At 44.2% G+C, this 15,803-nt stretch overlaps 1 protein-coding gene across 1 annotated transcript in view; it reads left to right on the top strand.

The window, feature by feature from the left end:
* The first annotated feature begins 1,315 nt into the window (after positions 1-1,315).
* Positions 1,316-15,803, top strand: part of HMCN2 (hemicentin 2) — a 191,600-nt gene continuing 177,112 nt past the window's right edge. The window contains 1 exon segment of the mRNA XM_043980824.1: positions 1,316-1,577. Coding sequence (XP_043836759.1) covers positions 1,316-1,577 — 262 coding nt within the window.

Raw genomic sequence — 15,803 nt, 5'->3', positions numbered from 1 at the left:
GGTTTTCTTGACAAAGGTTTTTGCCATTTCCTCCTTCCAGCTCATTTTACAGAGGAGGAACTGAGGCAAATAGAGTTAAGTGACTTGCCCTCCGTCACACAGCTAGTAAGTATCTGGAGGTCAGATTTGAACTCAGGAAGATGAGTCTTCCTGACTGTAGACCTGGGACTCTATCCACTGCTCCACCTAGCAGCCCATTCTATGTAGTACGGGTATAGAAAGCACGCAAAGAACTGTAATATCCGAGTGGATATGGAGCAATTCACTTCATTTTGGGAGATTCAGCTTTCCTCATGCGTAAGGAGATAATAGCAACCACTCCATCTACCTCAAAGGATTGTTTTTGAAAAGCAGCAACAGTATTAGCAACACAAATTTGTCAACTTAAGGTTGACTAAGTGCTTTGTTCACAACAACCTTGTTTAGTACACAACACATTATTTTTCTAGTTTTGTAGATGCTACCTAATTTAACAAACATTTATTAAGTACTTGATATATTAAAACACTGTCTTGGGCCAGAGGATACAAAAACAAAAGGAAAAAATAGTCCCTGTCCTCAAGGATCTTACATTCCAACAGAAAAGAAAACCGGTTCAGAGAGGTTTGTACAGTGGATTAAACTGCATATAAATGAGAACTATTATTACAAAAAAAGTGTGAACCAAGTGCTTCGTGTTTTACCCTAAAGGCCCCCTCTGGAGCGCTGTCGTGGGGAGCAGAGGCACAGGTGTCCCCCCTGAGATCCCTCCTCCCTTCCTTGTCACTCCCCTCCCCGGCCGGCCACATTTCTGTGCTTCTTCCCCTTAATTCCCATTTCTTGGCTCCTTGGCTGAGGCTGCTTCTCCTTCAGCTGTCAGCCCAGTGTCCTCCCCTAACCTCCCCCAGCCAGAGAGGAGCAGAGCAGAGCGTAGGGAAAAGGGAAAGTTTGAGTCACGGGGGATTGGGGGGAGTCCGAGGGGAGGGGCGGGAGGCAGGCTCGTGGCCCTGCACAGAGTGGGCTTTAGGATCCGCCCAGGCTCCCACTCGAAGACTGCAAGCCCCTTTCCCACACGCACGAGCTGCAGCCTGAGGCCTTGCAGGGGCGCAGACGGAGCAGTGGCTGCTGGTGCTTTGCGCAGCCCTGACTAGTGCGCTCGTCTCTCCTTGCGGGCACCCGGGAGGTCTTTTTGGAGGAGGTGCGGGGTGGGGGGGGGGGAGAGCTAGTCGGAGCAGTCTCGGAGAGTAGGACGGGGAAGCTGAGTGTCTCAGGAGGGTGCCCCTTTTTTCTGCTTCACCCCAGAAAGCGGCTGCAAGTGTGCGCCCTCAGCGCAGGCATGACGCCCGGGGCGCTGCTGTCGCTCCCAGGGCTAGGGCTGCTGCTGCTGCTGGTGGCAGCGGCTGCTGGGGCGCCTCCCGGGGAGTCTGTACGCGCCCCCTCCGGAGATGCCACCCTGGCTTTCGTCTTCGATGTCACTGGCTCTATGTGGGATGACCTGAGGCAGGTGGTCGAGGGCGCCTCCAGGATCCTGGAGCGAAGCCTCAGCGGGCGAAGCAAAGCCATCGCCAACTACGCACTGGTGCCCTTCCATGACCCAGGTACTCTGCCCCTCCCTCCCCTGAGGTAAAGCCACCCTATGGTCTACGGCCCCGTGCTCATTGGGCCAGAGCGCGCCAAACCCTGGAGGGTCTAGCTGGGGAAGCTCTCGGGTCCCTGATCGCGCGCTCTGAGCAAGGCTCGGGCACAGTCAGGAAGACCCTTATCTGCCTTCCTGGCCTGCGCCTCCTAACCCAGAGGGAGTTCCCAGCCTTCGTCACCGGGAACAACCAGCGCTCCTTCTCTTTGCTTGTGCTCACAATCCGGGGTACAGACCCTTTGTGCTCGTGCTCCCTGACTATGCACTCGGTGGGGTTTGGGCAAAGTCTTCCCTGGGAACCCTGGCATGCCCGCCCTGCCTGAATCCAGGGTAGAAAAAGGGGAGGTCCTAGGGCTCACTCTCTGTGCCCCTTTGTCCCTGCTCCTTGCCATTCTGAGTTGTGGAAAGTCAGATGGGAGGTTCTCCGGGATGGCTGGAAAATCACCCTCCTCTACTGTTGGGACTGCTGAAGAAGCTTCTCAAACTGGAACTTTGAAGGGTGGCTTCCCTGCTAGACCTGGGTGGTGCCCATCCTTAGCTCTCACACCGAAAATCCATCTATCACCCAGTTCTCAACTATTCAGTCTCCTGCCAAAACAGGGCTGGACTATGTCCAAGCTCAAGTATATCCCTAGTGGGGCCTATCCGAGAATATAAAATAATTAATTAAAATAATAACATAACGTAATATACCTTATTATATATGATGGGGACAGCTAGGTTAGGCACAGTGGGTAAAGCCCCTAGCACAGTGCTTAGTACATAGTAAGTGCTTTCTGAATGTGGTTCTTCTTGTTTTTTATACAAGTGTATTGGACTCTTGCAGGCCCTTCTATAACAGGAGGAAGGAAGGGTGGGTTTTGTTATACCCACATGGAGCAGACACTCAGGGCTCACCCAGGGAAAGAAGTGAAGGAATATTGGGAGGAAAGGAAGAAAGATCCAGTTCCTTTCAGAGTTCCTCTTGTTCTATGACTGATGCTGATTAGATTCCTAAGCCCCAATTCTCGTAGCCGCCTTTCCCCCTGGTTTTCAGCTTCTACCTCCACCCAGATATTATTCAACTTTCGTCTCTGAGCCAGCAAAGCATCTGATCAAAAAGTCTGCCTTGCTTTTTCTGGTTCAGTCTAAGAAGAATTCCTTGTGGATTCAGTCAAAGCCGGGCAGGGCTAGCATTCCCATTGGTTACCTTCCTTTTTTCTTTCGTTCTTTCTTTTCTTTTTTTTTTTTTTTTTGGTGAGACAATTGGGGTTAAGTGACTTGCCCAGGGTCACACAGCTAGTAAGTGTCAAGTGTCTGAGGCTGGATTTGAACTCAGGTCCTCCTGACTTCAGGGCCGGTGCTCTATCCTCTCTGCCACCTAGCTGCATCTCCACTGGTTACCTTTTAAGCATCAGAGCATGAGCCCAAGTGTGCCCCTAGAGTCTTACCCTGATGTCAGCCCTCCATGCTGTACTTATTTCCTTGGGTTATGCCTCTACCTCCCCCCTTGGGCATTTGGGCAGAGGGATGCTTCCTGGCTTGCTTCTTTCAGTTTCCCAGGGCAATGAGGGGTAAGTGACTTGCTCAGGGTCACACAACTAGTGTCAAGTGTCTGAGACTGGATTTGAACTGAGGTCCTTCTGAATCCAGGGCTGATGCTTTATCCACTGCGCCACCTAGCTACCCCTTTCAGTGCCCTTTCCTGTAGAATTTAATTTGACCATTAGTTAGCAAGTGAGATCTCACCGTATGCTGGACCCAGTGCTGGCCACCATGAATGATACAGAAAGAAGAATGAAACAGACTTTGCCTTCAAGTTGCTTACAGTTGAATTAGAGAATTGAGATATGCCCAGGAGGCAGAACTGCTGACATGTGTTAGAAACACAGAACTTGGAGCCCAGGGACCTGGGTTCAAATCTCACCCCAAGCATTTACTAGTGTGACTCTGGTTAAGTCACTTGAGCATTCTGAACCTCAGCTGTCTTAACTGTAAAATGAGGATGTTGTGGTCAATGACTTCTAGGATTCCTTCCAGCTCTCAGTATATGCTTTTATGACAGGTCAGACAATATGTTTTGCTTCATTATTTCAAAACACAAATCTTTTTTTCCCCCTTCGGGCAGTGAAGGTTAAGTGACTTGCCCAGGGTCACACATCTAGTAAGTGTCAAGCGTCTGAGGCTGGATTTGAACTTATATCCTCTTGAATCCAGGGCCAGTGCTTTATCCACTGTACCACAGAGCACAAATCTTAACTTTGGGCCCAGTGATCTCTCAGTAGTGGTCTTCTGATGAATTCAGTTTAATCCAATTCAACAGACATTTATTAAGCTCCATCCTAGAAACTGAGGAATACAAAACTAAAAACAAAGACAATTCCTGCCCTCCAGAAACAAAATCCTCCTGAAGCATCAAATCCAGGGAATCCTTGGGGCAGGGCACCAACTTCTCTGGTGATGATGATAACCAGCATCATTTTCCTGGCCCCTCCACATCTCCCACAGCCCCTTCCTCATGGACCCTGAGAGGTAATTTGGGTTAGTACAGAGAGAGCTTACCCGTATTCAGGAGGCCTTGGTTCAAGGCTGGGCTCTGCTGTACTTGTGTTTGACCATGTAACTGTGGGAGAATCATTTACTGCTTTTGCTCTCAGTTTCCAATGGAGGCGATAGTTCTTATGCTACTTGCTTTACAAGATTGTTGTGGAGAAAAATACTTTTTGGCCTGTAAAATGCTCTATAATTTCCCCAAAATGTGTGGAATTTTTTCCCCTTGGGTTCAGACTTGGTTTTGGAAATTTCCCATTGTTTCCCTTTGCCGCTTTTTCCTCACTTGCTCCTTTGTTAGGATCATCAACTTATCACTGTTTGTGGAGCTAGAAGGGACCTCAGAGGTCATTGCATCCAACCCAGTCATTTTACAAGTGAGGAAACTGAGGCCCAGGGAAGGGAAGTCCTGCTCAAGAGCATGTCAGCAACACAATGCTGAATTAGGGTCTGAACTCTTTCAGGTCCTTTGGGCTCTGGCTCCATGTGCAGTGTTATTTCCACTGCCTCACCCTTCCTCCTAGTATCTTCAGGCCTTAGTGCTTTCTCCTCCTCATCCCTCCCACCCCAACGCCATGAATAACTCTTGGGCGTTGGTCACTTCCACCACAGAATCATAGAATCTTGGAGCTGACAGGGCTCTTGAGTTTGACTGGTTCTTAAACAAGAATTCTCTCAACAGTCTGGTCAAGAAAGCATTATTTTAGCTTTTTCTTGAAGTCTTCCGGTGATGGGGAACTCATTACTTTTCCTCACACATTTGGATAGTTTTAATTATAGGGATGTTTTTCTTTACATTAATCCCTTATTTATCTCTTTTTGGGTAGCAAGGTGGCACAGTGCATAGAGTGTAGGGCCTGAAGTCGGGAATACTCATTTTTGTGAATTCAAATCTTTTTTCAGACACTTACTAGCTGTGTGACCCTTAGCAAGTCCTTTAAACCCTGTTTGCCTCAGTTTCCTCATCTGTAAAATGAACTGGAGAAGGAAATGGCCAACCACTCCAGTATCTTCGCCAAGAAAACCCCAAATGGGGTCACCAAGAGTCATACGTAACTGAACAATAACAATAACACCTTTCTTCACTCTCTGCCCATTGCTCTTAGGTCTGTCTTCCAGGTCCAAACAAGAGAAGTCTTGTGATGGGTGGTGTAGTGGATAGAGAATAGGACCTGCAGTTAGGAGGACCTGAGTTCAAGTTCAGCCTTAGACAGTTTCCTAGGTGTGACTCTGGGCAAGTCACTTAACTTTTGTCAGTCTCAGTTTTTTTTAATCTGCAAAATAAAACAATAATAACACCTATCTCTCAGGGTTTTTGTGAGGAAAAAAATGAGATATTTGTAAGTAACTTTGCAAACCTTAAAGTTTTATATAAATTCTTATTCTTATTCAAGCACCACAAACCATGCCTAGTACAAGTGTCTGCATGGTACCCCCAGCTGGGGCAGGGTTGGGGGCGGGCAATACTACCTAATATAGGAAAGATAGAGACCCTAGAACTCAATGCGAAGCCAGAAGGCTGTCCCTGGGAGAAGCTAGCTGTCTAACAGCCTCCTATTTTAACTGATTATTCCTGATAACTAGGTGTTAATTTTTATATGAATTTCCTTTTTTATTATGAACTTAACAGACAAGAATTGCATATCAAATTGTGAATTTATTTTATGTACAATTTTAAGGTACTTGTTAAATTTCACATCGTAATAACAAAACTTCCCTCCTTGTCTGTATCTTCTTGTTTTCTCCTTTTCTGTGTAATTTTTAAACACTTCATTGATGCTCTTTTCTTCCTTCTCTTCTTCTTTTTTAAGATTACTATTATTACCCATCAACTTCTCTTCCTCCTGAACTTTTTCTTACAAAAAAAATATTGTCAACACCTTGATTATGCTTGAAAATATGCATTTCATTCAGTTCCTCTAGTTGACTAGGTTTTTTTTAAAATTAATTTTTTTCAATGAACAAAAATCGATTTTCCCTCCTTTCCCTCATGATTGGAAAAAACGAGAAAAAACACCCCATGTTTGTAACAGGTATAGTCAAACAAAACAAATTCCTGCATTGGCCAACTCCAAAAAATGTGGCTTGTTCTGCACTATGAGCCCATCACTTCTCTGTCAGGAGGGGGACAGCATTCTTTGTCAATGGTCCTTCATTGGTGGTTATTACACTGGCCAGAGTTCCTAAGTCTCTTTTACTCACTAACTTTGGGAACTCATATTTTTCTAAGTTATGGTATCTCTCCCTTGACCTCATATAATAAGGGGGTTGGATGAGGTGACCTCTGAGGCTCCTATGAGTATTGTCTACAGATTTTTGGGCAGCTAGGTGGTGCAGTGGATGGAGTCAGGAAGACCAGAGTTCAAATCCAACCTCAGACACTTCCTACCACGTGTCTCTGGGCAAGTCTCTTAACTCTGTCTCAGTTTCTTCATCTGTAAAATTATTTGGAGAAGGAAATGGTAAGCTGTTCCACTGTCTTTGCCAGGAAAACTCCAGATGTGGACATGAAGAGTCAGACATGACAAAACTAGTACTGTTTTTCCTAGTTCTGGAGACCACGCCTCTCTCTTTAAAAAAATTAAATTTTTATTAATATCTTCTGTTTTTATGTCACCTACATTTCCCCAGATGTCTTTTTTTTTTTTTTTTAAAGTGAGGCAATTGGGGTTAAGTGACTTGCCCAGGGTTACATAGCTAGTAAGTGTTAAGTGTCTGAGGCCGGATTTGAACTCAGGTATTCATTACTCCAGGGCCAGTGCTCTATCCACTGCGCCACCTAGCTGCAGATATCTTCTTACCCCAGATATCTTCTTACCCCAGCCATCACTTATAACAAAGAAGAAAAAAGAGGAAAAAACTCCCACAGTTCAGCAAAATTGACCAATATATTTTAAAAAAAATCTATTATGTGCAATCTTCCTTAAAGATAGTCCTCTCCATCTACAAACAAAGCGGGGAAATACCTTTCTTAAAATAGCCTACAATCCAGAGCTATTCCCTTCATCCCCACCTCTTTTTTTCTCTTTCCTCATTATCACCTTCAGATTCCTGCTTTCACATTCCTCCCTCCATTTCCTTTTAGAACTGTACCCTAATGCTCCTGATATAGATCAGTTCCTAATTAGCAACTAGATAGATGTTTGAATCTTCTCAGTGTTGGGACCTTGTAGGGAGTCCTTGGTATCTGGGGAAGATGATCACTAGCCTTAATTCTCATGGAGACATAGGGATTTTTCCATGCTGCATGCAATCCTCTCTTACCTCTGCCCCTTGGAATTGTTTGCTTTCTTTAGAACTCAAAGCAAACAACACTTCCTACATGAGGTCTATCTTGATCCCATGCCCTTGCTACCAGTGCCTCCCACCACCATCCCAAATGACTATATATTTACTTTGTATATATGTTATATTTATTCATATGTGTACATGTTATTTCCCCCAGAAAATGTAAGCTCCTTGAGGGCAGGGATGGTTTAATTTTTTCTCTTTGTGTTCCCAGAAGCTAGTATACTGTCTACATAGTAGGCACTTGCATGTTGACTGATTGAAGGAGCTTACATGTTATTGAGAAGCTGGGGGAGGGATACAATATCTAAATAGTTAATAAAAATAGATAAAATCTAAATCGATAGATAAAGAGAGCCTTAAACAATTAGGGAAGGCAGGGGTTAAGAAAGGTATCTCATGAGAGGTAGCTCCTAAGCTGAGCCTTGAAGGAAGCTCAGAATTCTAAGGGGAAGAAGTGAAGGAGTTAATTACAGGAAAATGGCAGGAAGGGAACAGGAACACAACCTCTGAAATGGAATAACGGTTGTCTTCTTTAGTTCTTTTCATGCTAGGATTCTGTCTCTTTTCCTGGACTGTTAAGTGTCCTGAGAAGGGGGTCACTCTTATTCCTTTTTTATCCTTCCCTTCCCTCTCTTGCCCGTCCCCTGCCCAGAACGCTCAGTTTAGGATTCTGAACAAGTAACCAATCAATCCTTACTGCCTGCCTGAGAGCTATAGGAAGCCCAGAGTCACACAGCTATAGGAAGCCCTGTGTGTGTGTGTGTGTGTGTGTGTGTGTGTGTGTAATGGGAATGATGGGTGGTGCTGATGGGCCCTTTGGAAACCCTTTGAGTGACATTGCTATTAACTAGTTTCCCATAATAAAATAAAGATGTGAGAAAAATCAATCCTTCATGTAAGGAGAAAATTCAACTCTTCTGCCAGGTCCCAGGGTACAAGTCTCCTCCTTTTAGATTCAGAAGGCTATGCTGATTCCAGCCAAGGGCCAGGCACAGATACCAGTCATTGTGCTGACAAAAAGACAGGCAAACAAGGAGCTGTGTCTGGCTTGGGGAGATAAGACCTTCACTAAAAGACTATGTTACAGCAGGGTTCTCTCTCTCTCTCTCTCTCTCTCTCTCTCTCTCTCTCTCTCTCTCTCTCTCTCTCTCTCTCTCTCTCCCTCTCCCCCTCCATCTCCCTCTCCTCCTTCTCCCTCTTCCTCTCCCCTCCCTCTTTCCCTGTCCCTCCTTCCCTCCCTCTATTTCTCTACTCCTCTTTTTTCTCCTTTTCTTTCTCCCTCTATTTCTCTCTTTCTCTCCCTCTCCTTCTCCCTCTCCCCTCCCTCTCTTCTCTTCTTCCTCCCTTCCGCCCTCTATTTCTTTCCCTATGTTCTTTTCTTTTTCCCTCCATCTCTCCCTCTCCCTCTTTCTCTCATTCTCTCCCTCTCTTTTTCTCTTTTCTCTCTCCTTTCTCATTTTCTCTCTTGCCTCTTTCTCTCTCATGCTTTCTCATTCTCCCCCTCCCTGTCATTCTCTCTCTCTCTCTCTCTCTCTGAATGTGGTGGAAGAGATAGGGGATTTTCAAAATGCTTTTATTGGTGAAGAGATGAGGAGTCAGAAAGGAATGTCTGTATGTCACTGTATATTCTCTCTCTCTCTCTTTTTTTTTGGTGAGGCAGTTGAGGTTAAGTGACTTGCCCAGGGTCACACAGCTAGTAAGTGTCAAGTGTCTGAGATCAGATTTGAACTCAGTTCCTCCTGAATCCATGGCCAGTGCTCTATCCACTGTCCCACCTAGCTGCCTGTAACTGTATACTCTCAAGTAGCCCCCAGTGACTCCTGGATCTGAACTGTGTCTCTTTGTGCTTTAAATAAGGTGGCAGGGACATCAAGTGTCAAGCTAATGTCTGTGCTGGGGTCTGAAAGGAGTGGCAAAAAAGATGAAAGTGAAACATTCTCTGCCCTCAAGGAGGTTACATTCCATATGAGGGGGCAATATCTGTACACACATACACACAAAAAATAAAGTCAAGATAATTTTTTGGAGGGTGAGGATGCTTGAATAGGAGGGGGTCAGGAAAGGCTTTATACAGATTCTAAAAGATGGTGGAAGTGAGCAGGAAGTACATTGGTGGCATGTGGGGTTCAGCCAGTGCAAAGGCATGGAAATTGGAAATGGAATATTGTGTGTGAAAAGCATCAAGGTTCAAGAGTCTTATTCTATTTTGGCTTCTCTGGGTTCCCATTCTACCATGACTCCAGTGACCCTCAGGTAGCATTATTATCATAGGATCATACCTCTACACGTATGTATATTTGATCCCATCTCCTCTCCTCTCCTCTCATTCAGCAGATTTTCCCCACAATCACTCCCTCCACTGCTGCTAGTCTTCAATCTTTCTCTCTCTATTAGTTTCTTCCCTACTGCTTAAACACATGCCCATGATACGCCTATTTTTATAAAAAATTCTGACTTGACTTGATCATCTCCAGAAACTGTCATCCTAGGTCCCTTTTCCCTTTCATAGCCAAAATTCTAGGAAAACTGTTTATTTTCATTACTTATACTTCCTCTCTTCTCCTCTCAGTCTGGCTTGCTACTTCATCACTCAACTAAAACTGCTTTTTAAATTTACCTGTGGTCTTTCTTAACAGTGCTTTTTTCATTTAAAAATAAATTTTATTGAAATCTTTTTTTATATCACCTACATTTACTAATCTGTCCCTCCCCCTCTTCTGTCCAGAGAGCCATTCCTTTTATTTATTTATTTGTCTTTTATAGCCATTCCTTATAGTAAAGATTAAAGAAGAAGGGGATGGGAAAGAGTACAGCAAACTAACCAAACTATTGAAAAATATACAGTGTTTTATATCAGAGTCTTCCACCTCTGCAAAAAACAAGGGTGGGTGCCTTTTTAGGTCTCATCTTTGGAGCTAGTCTTGGTCACTATAATTTTATTGCATTTGCTTTTCAGTGTTTTGGTTTGTGGGTCTTTCTATTTAGATGGTAGTCATTATATATGTTGTTTTCCTGGTTCTGCTTGCTTTACTCTGCATCAGTTCATACAAATCTCTCCATGTTTCTCTGTATTCACCATTCCTTACAGGATAGTAATATTCCCTTTGTGAATTTCATTCATGTACCACAGCCTGTTTAGCCATTATCCAGTGGTTAAACGAGTATTCCATCTTGTTTCCAGTTCTTTATTACTACAAAAAATGCTGCTATATAAATATGTTGGTACATATAAATTCTTTCTTCTTCTCATTAACCTCTTTGGGGTATATATCCAGCAGTGGAATCTTTGGGTCATGGGAATTTTGGGTATGCATGTTTCAGTCACTTTCTTCTCATAATTCCAAATTGCTCTGCAAAATGATTGCAAAATTCATAGCTCCACCAGCAACCCTTCCAACATTGACCCTTCCCATTTTTTGTTCTCTTTGCCAGTTTGCCACTGATTTTTTAAATCATCACACCTCATGGTCTTTTCTCATTCCTTTTCTTTCTTGACCAACTCTGAAGCATCTGAGGCATTTATTTAGTTATGCTTTCCTCTGGGTTTTTTTTTTTTACAATGCTCTTTCTTGTTTTTCTTCCTACTATCATACTGTTGATTTTCTGTCTCCTTTCCTGCATCTTTTTCTCTATCCCATTCTCTAACTATGAGTGGGGGTCTTAGTCTATCTTAGTCCATTTTCTCTTTTCTCTCCTCACTAATCAGTGACCTAATCAGCTCTCCTGGGGTTAAATATCATCTATTGCAGAAAGACTCCCAGTCCTATATAAGTGGCCCTGGTCTCTCTTCTGAGTTCTATATAAACTAACTTTTAGACATTTTGCACCACCTGAACTTTGAAGAAAACTAGGAATTCTAAGGGGTAGAGGGAAGGATGGGGAACATTAGAGGCAGGAGGAACAACCTGGACAAAGGCACAGGGATAGAAAGTGGACAGCTCAGACTTAACAGGCCCTAAACAGAGTTCATCTTCCTTACCTTCTTATCACCTAGGTTTACAACCTCTGGATTATCCCTGAGAGTCATTTATCTCCCTCCCTTCCCATATCCAATCAGTTACCAATGTGACTTATTAAAAAGTCAGAGAGACATAGTTTCTGAGTAATCAATTATTTTATCAATCATGCTAGTGGATAATTAATAAAAGGGGTAAGTGGCCCTCTTGAATGCCAAAGACCCCTCATAGAACACACTCAGTGCTTATATGCCCTTGGAAGAGTGGGTGTTTCTCAGGGTGGCAATCAACTCTGACTGGTTAATAAGTAATGAGAGAGGGGGCAGCTAGGTGGTGCAGCAGATAAAGCACCCGCCCTGGATTCAGGAGGATTTGAGTTCAAATATGGCCTCAGACACTTGACAAGTCACTTAACCCTCATTGCCCTGCCCCAAAAAGAAAAGTAATGAGAGAATGAATATGATAATGAGTGCTGGGCTTATTTCAATGAGGGTCTAGGCAATGTGACTCTGATTACTTAGTCTTGGTCAAAGACACTTATCTCTACCCATATCATCCTGTGGGAATACACTTTTTTTTTTTTTTGGTGAGGCAATTGGGGTTAAGCGACTTGCCCAGGGTCACACAGCTAGTAAGTGTCAAGTGTCTGAGGCTGGATTTGAACTCAGGTCCTCCTGAATCCAGGACCGGTGCTCTATCCACTGCGCCACCTAGCTGCCCCAGGAATCTACTTTTACCCAGGCCTGTCTGACTAAAACACAATGGGCCAGAATCCATCAATTCACCTCAACTAAAATTTCTTTACCTTTTGAACAGATCTGAATTTTCTATCTTGTTTTCAGCCCTGCACTTTAAAGGCTGCCTGAACAACCCTTTTGAAAAAACCCTAATTCAATAATTTATTATTTATATGAGAGAAATCATCATTTTTCTCACCAAATAATGTCAAATTTACCTCCATAAGATCTGTTACATGTTTTCCTTCCTCTCCAGCCCCACAGCCATTCATTACTCCACTTCAGGCTCTCATGGCCTTTCATCTGGACTATCGCAGTGGCCTCCTCTTTGGTCTCCCAGCCTCAAGTCTCTCTCTCCTCTCTACTCTAGCCTTCACACAGCTACTGAAGTGATGATTGGTCTGACAATATTACCCCACTCCTCAATAACCAGTGACTCCCCGTTTCTTCTAGAATCAGATACAAACTCAATTTGGCATTTGAGGACCTGGCTTCCATCTACTTTTTCAGGCTTAGTCTACACTACTTCCCTTCAAGCATGCTATGGTCCAACATAATTGCCTACTTTTTGTGCCTCACACGTGACATTCAATGTCCTGTCCCTGGCCTTTGTCCAGGTTGTTCCTCTTGCCTCCTCCCCTCCATCTCTTCGGATTTCAAGCTTTCTTCCAAGTTCATCCAGAGGATGACTTTCTACATGAAGTCTTTCGTGATCCCACCATCAAGTTATCTTATTTATATATGCTTATTACATGGATTTTCCCTCCCCCAACCCGTAGAATTCAAACTCTGTGAGGGCATAGAGTGTTTCATTTTTGTCTTTGTATTCCCAGTGTCTCACACAGCACCTGCCACATAGTAGGTGCTTAATAAATTCTTGCTTAATTGATCCAGAGCTGGAAGGAATCTTAGTCGGCATCTCCTTCAACAATTTCATTTGACACGAAGAAAGAGAGACCCAGAGGGGATACTGGGATATTATTATTATTATTATTATTTTCATTGGGGTTAGACTGAGCCATATTTGGAATAATTGGCTGGATTACTGTATGGGGTGAGGTCAGAAAGGTCAGAGAATATGATGGTCTCATCACTGGAGTTCTGGCAGGTCCCTTCCAGCTTTATTTTTTATTTTTTAGTGAGGCAATTGGGGTTAAGTGACTTGCCCAGGGTCACACAGCTAGTAAGTGTTAAGTGTCTGAGGCCGGATTTGAACTCAGGTACTCCTGACTCCAGGGCCAGTGTTCTATCCACTGCGCCACCTAGCTGCCCCTCCCTTCCAGCTTTAAATGAGTGATCCTAATGTGATTCTTAAAGCAGGTTATAGGAGAGCTCATCAATACATGCTTCTGGTAAGAGAAGGACTCCCATGAGCCTTGGCCCCCGAAGAAGCTGTGTCTACTTGGCATGCAAAATGGATGACAGCCTTGGGGCTTGGGAGAGTGTTTTGCTGGGAGTTTGCCAGCAGACTTTGGGGCTTTGATATGCACCTGGGCTCAGTGTCTTTGAAATTTCTACTACTCTCTGAGAAACCCAATTCATATATCCAGGGAGCAATTCTATGTGGTGATGTGATTTCCCAGAACCTAGCTCTATGCCTTGCTCTCAGGGGATGTAGAAAACATGTCCATGTGGTCAGTGAACAGCCTTCTGTGCTCTGGTTTCAGTTGCTTAATGTGAAGTAATAAGGGGACCAAGGTTAGAGGTACAGCATGCTGTTCATTACAGATAAGTAAGGTTCATACTGTTCTCTATCCCCATACCTCTCCTCAAACTCTGGCCAGCCAGTGTATACCACCTCAAAGGGGAGCAGGAGAGGGAATAGGAATGGTTTGATGCAAACCTATCCTTAATACTGAGACACCCCCCTCCCCTGCCCACAACATGGTATGGTCCATGGACAGTGCAATAGTAAAGTAGCATCTTCTTTGTATGGACAGGACACCATGTTCCATTATATACTGAGGCAGCCAGGATAGAATTCTGGATTTGGAATCAGGAAGACCTGAGTTTAAATCCAGATTCAGAGACACTGGCTGAGCAATCTTGAGCAAGTCACTTGACTTCTATTTGCTTCAGTTTTCTCATCTATAATAATGATACATTCCTCCCTCCCAGAGTTGTTGTGAAGATCAAGTGAGATAATATTTGTCAAGCACTTAGCACAGTGTCTGGCACATAGTACATACTTTAATGAATACTTGTTAAATCTAAAATATAACATACTCTCTGAGGGACTTTCTATCCTGAGTCAGGATTGGCTGCACAGAGGGAGGGAAAGGATCCATGTTTCCTAGTGTCTTGCTTTAACTCCTGCTGATGAGAATGCCTTCTATTGCTTGGTGCACCATGGCATATATTACTGTCTCTGGCCCTTTCATCTTGAGTAATGACAGTGGGTCAGGCACCCAGCAAAACAAATGGAGCCAATGTGCTGGCATTAATTAAAAATAAAGACCATCATCTATACTGCCTCAGCTGTCTGGAGAGTGGTGGGGAGAGTTATTGAAATGGGATGCACATCCATAGTCTGGTGGAAAGAGTGCTGAGACTGGAAGTAGAGCATCTGGCTTCTTTTTCTGATTCTGCTCTCTCTGTCTCTCTGTCTCTGTCTCTCTGTCTCTGTCTCTGTCTCTCTCTCTCCCTTCCTTCCCTCTTTCCTTTCTCTCTTTTTCTTCTTCCTTCCTTTCTTCCCTCCCTCTCTCCTTTCTCCCTCCCTTCCTCCCTCCCTCTCTCCTTCCCTCCTTTCTCCCTCCCTCTCTCCTCCCCTCCTCCCTTCTTCCCTCTCTCCTTCCCTCCTTCCTCTCTCCCTCCTTTCTCCTTCCCTCCCTCCCTTCCTTCCTCCCTCCCTTCTTTCCTCCCTCCCTCCCTCCCTTCCTTCCTTCCTTCCTTCCTTCCTTCCTTCCTTCCTTCCTTCCTTCCTTCCTTCCTTCCTTCCTTCTTTCCTTCCTTCTTTCCTTTATTCCTTCCCTCCCTCCCTCCTTTTTCCCTCCCCTCCTCCCTCCCTTCTTTCCTTCCTTCCTTCCTCTACCTTGGGCAAATCCATCTCAATGGACCTTATATTCCTTGTCAGTAAGATGAGGAGGTTGAACAGGATAATCTTCAAGGCCTCTGCCATCTCTGTTTTCCATGACTTATTCTTCCCCTGCACACAGTATATGTTTAATAAATGCTTATTGACTGACTCACTGACTCCAGGACACTTATGGCATTTTAAAATCTGCTTCAAAGGATCACTGATTTAGAGCTGAAAAAAGGCCTAAGAGGTCACTGAGCTTAGTTCCTTTCCTTTACAGATAAGAAAACTGAGACCCAGAAATGTTAAGCCACTTGAGATAATCTTTGTAAAGTGCTTAGCAAAGTGCCTGGCACGTAGTAGATACCATAAAAATGCTCCCCCAACCCCACCCCATGACACAGCTAGTATGTGTCTGAGGAAGGATTTGAACTGAAGTTTTCCTCAGTTTCCTGACTCCAGGTTTTCCTGACTTCAGGTCCAATGTTCTAGTTACTGTGCCATGATACTCATTCATAACTGTTCATTGTCATGAAAGGTTCAGATCAGGTTGGGCTTTGAAGGCTCATATATCTTGAAGTTTAAGAAAAAGGCATGGAGCAGTTAGATGGTGTAGTAGATAGAGCACTGCCCCTGGAATTGGGAGGACCTGAGTTCAG

The sequence above is a fragment of the Dromiciops gliroides genome, chromosome 2, assembly GCF_019393635.1.
Source record: "Dromiciops gliroides isolate mDroGli1 chromosome 2, mDroGli1.pri, whole genome shotgun sequence".
In the NCBI taxonomy this organism is placed as follows: Eukaryota; Metazoa; Chordata; class Mammalia; order Microbiotheria; family Microbiotheriidae; genus Dromiciops; species Dromiciops gliroides.
Note: the sequence above shows the minus strand (reverse complement) of the source record. Positions and strands in the feature narration are given on the sequence as shown.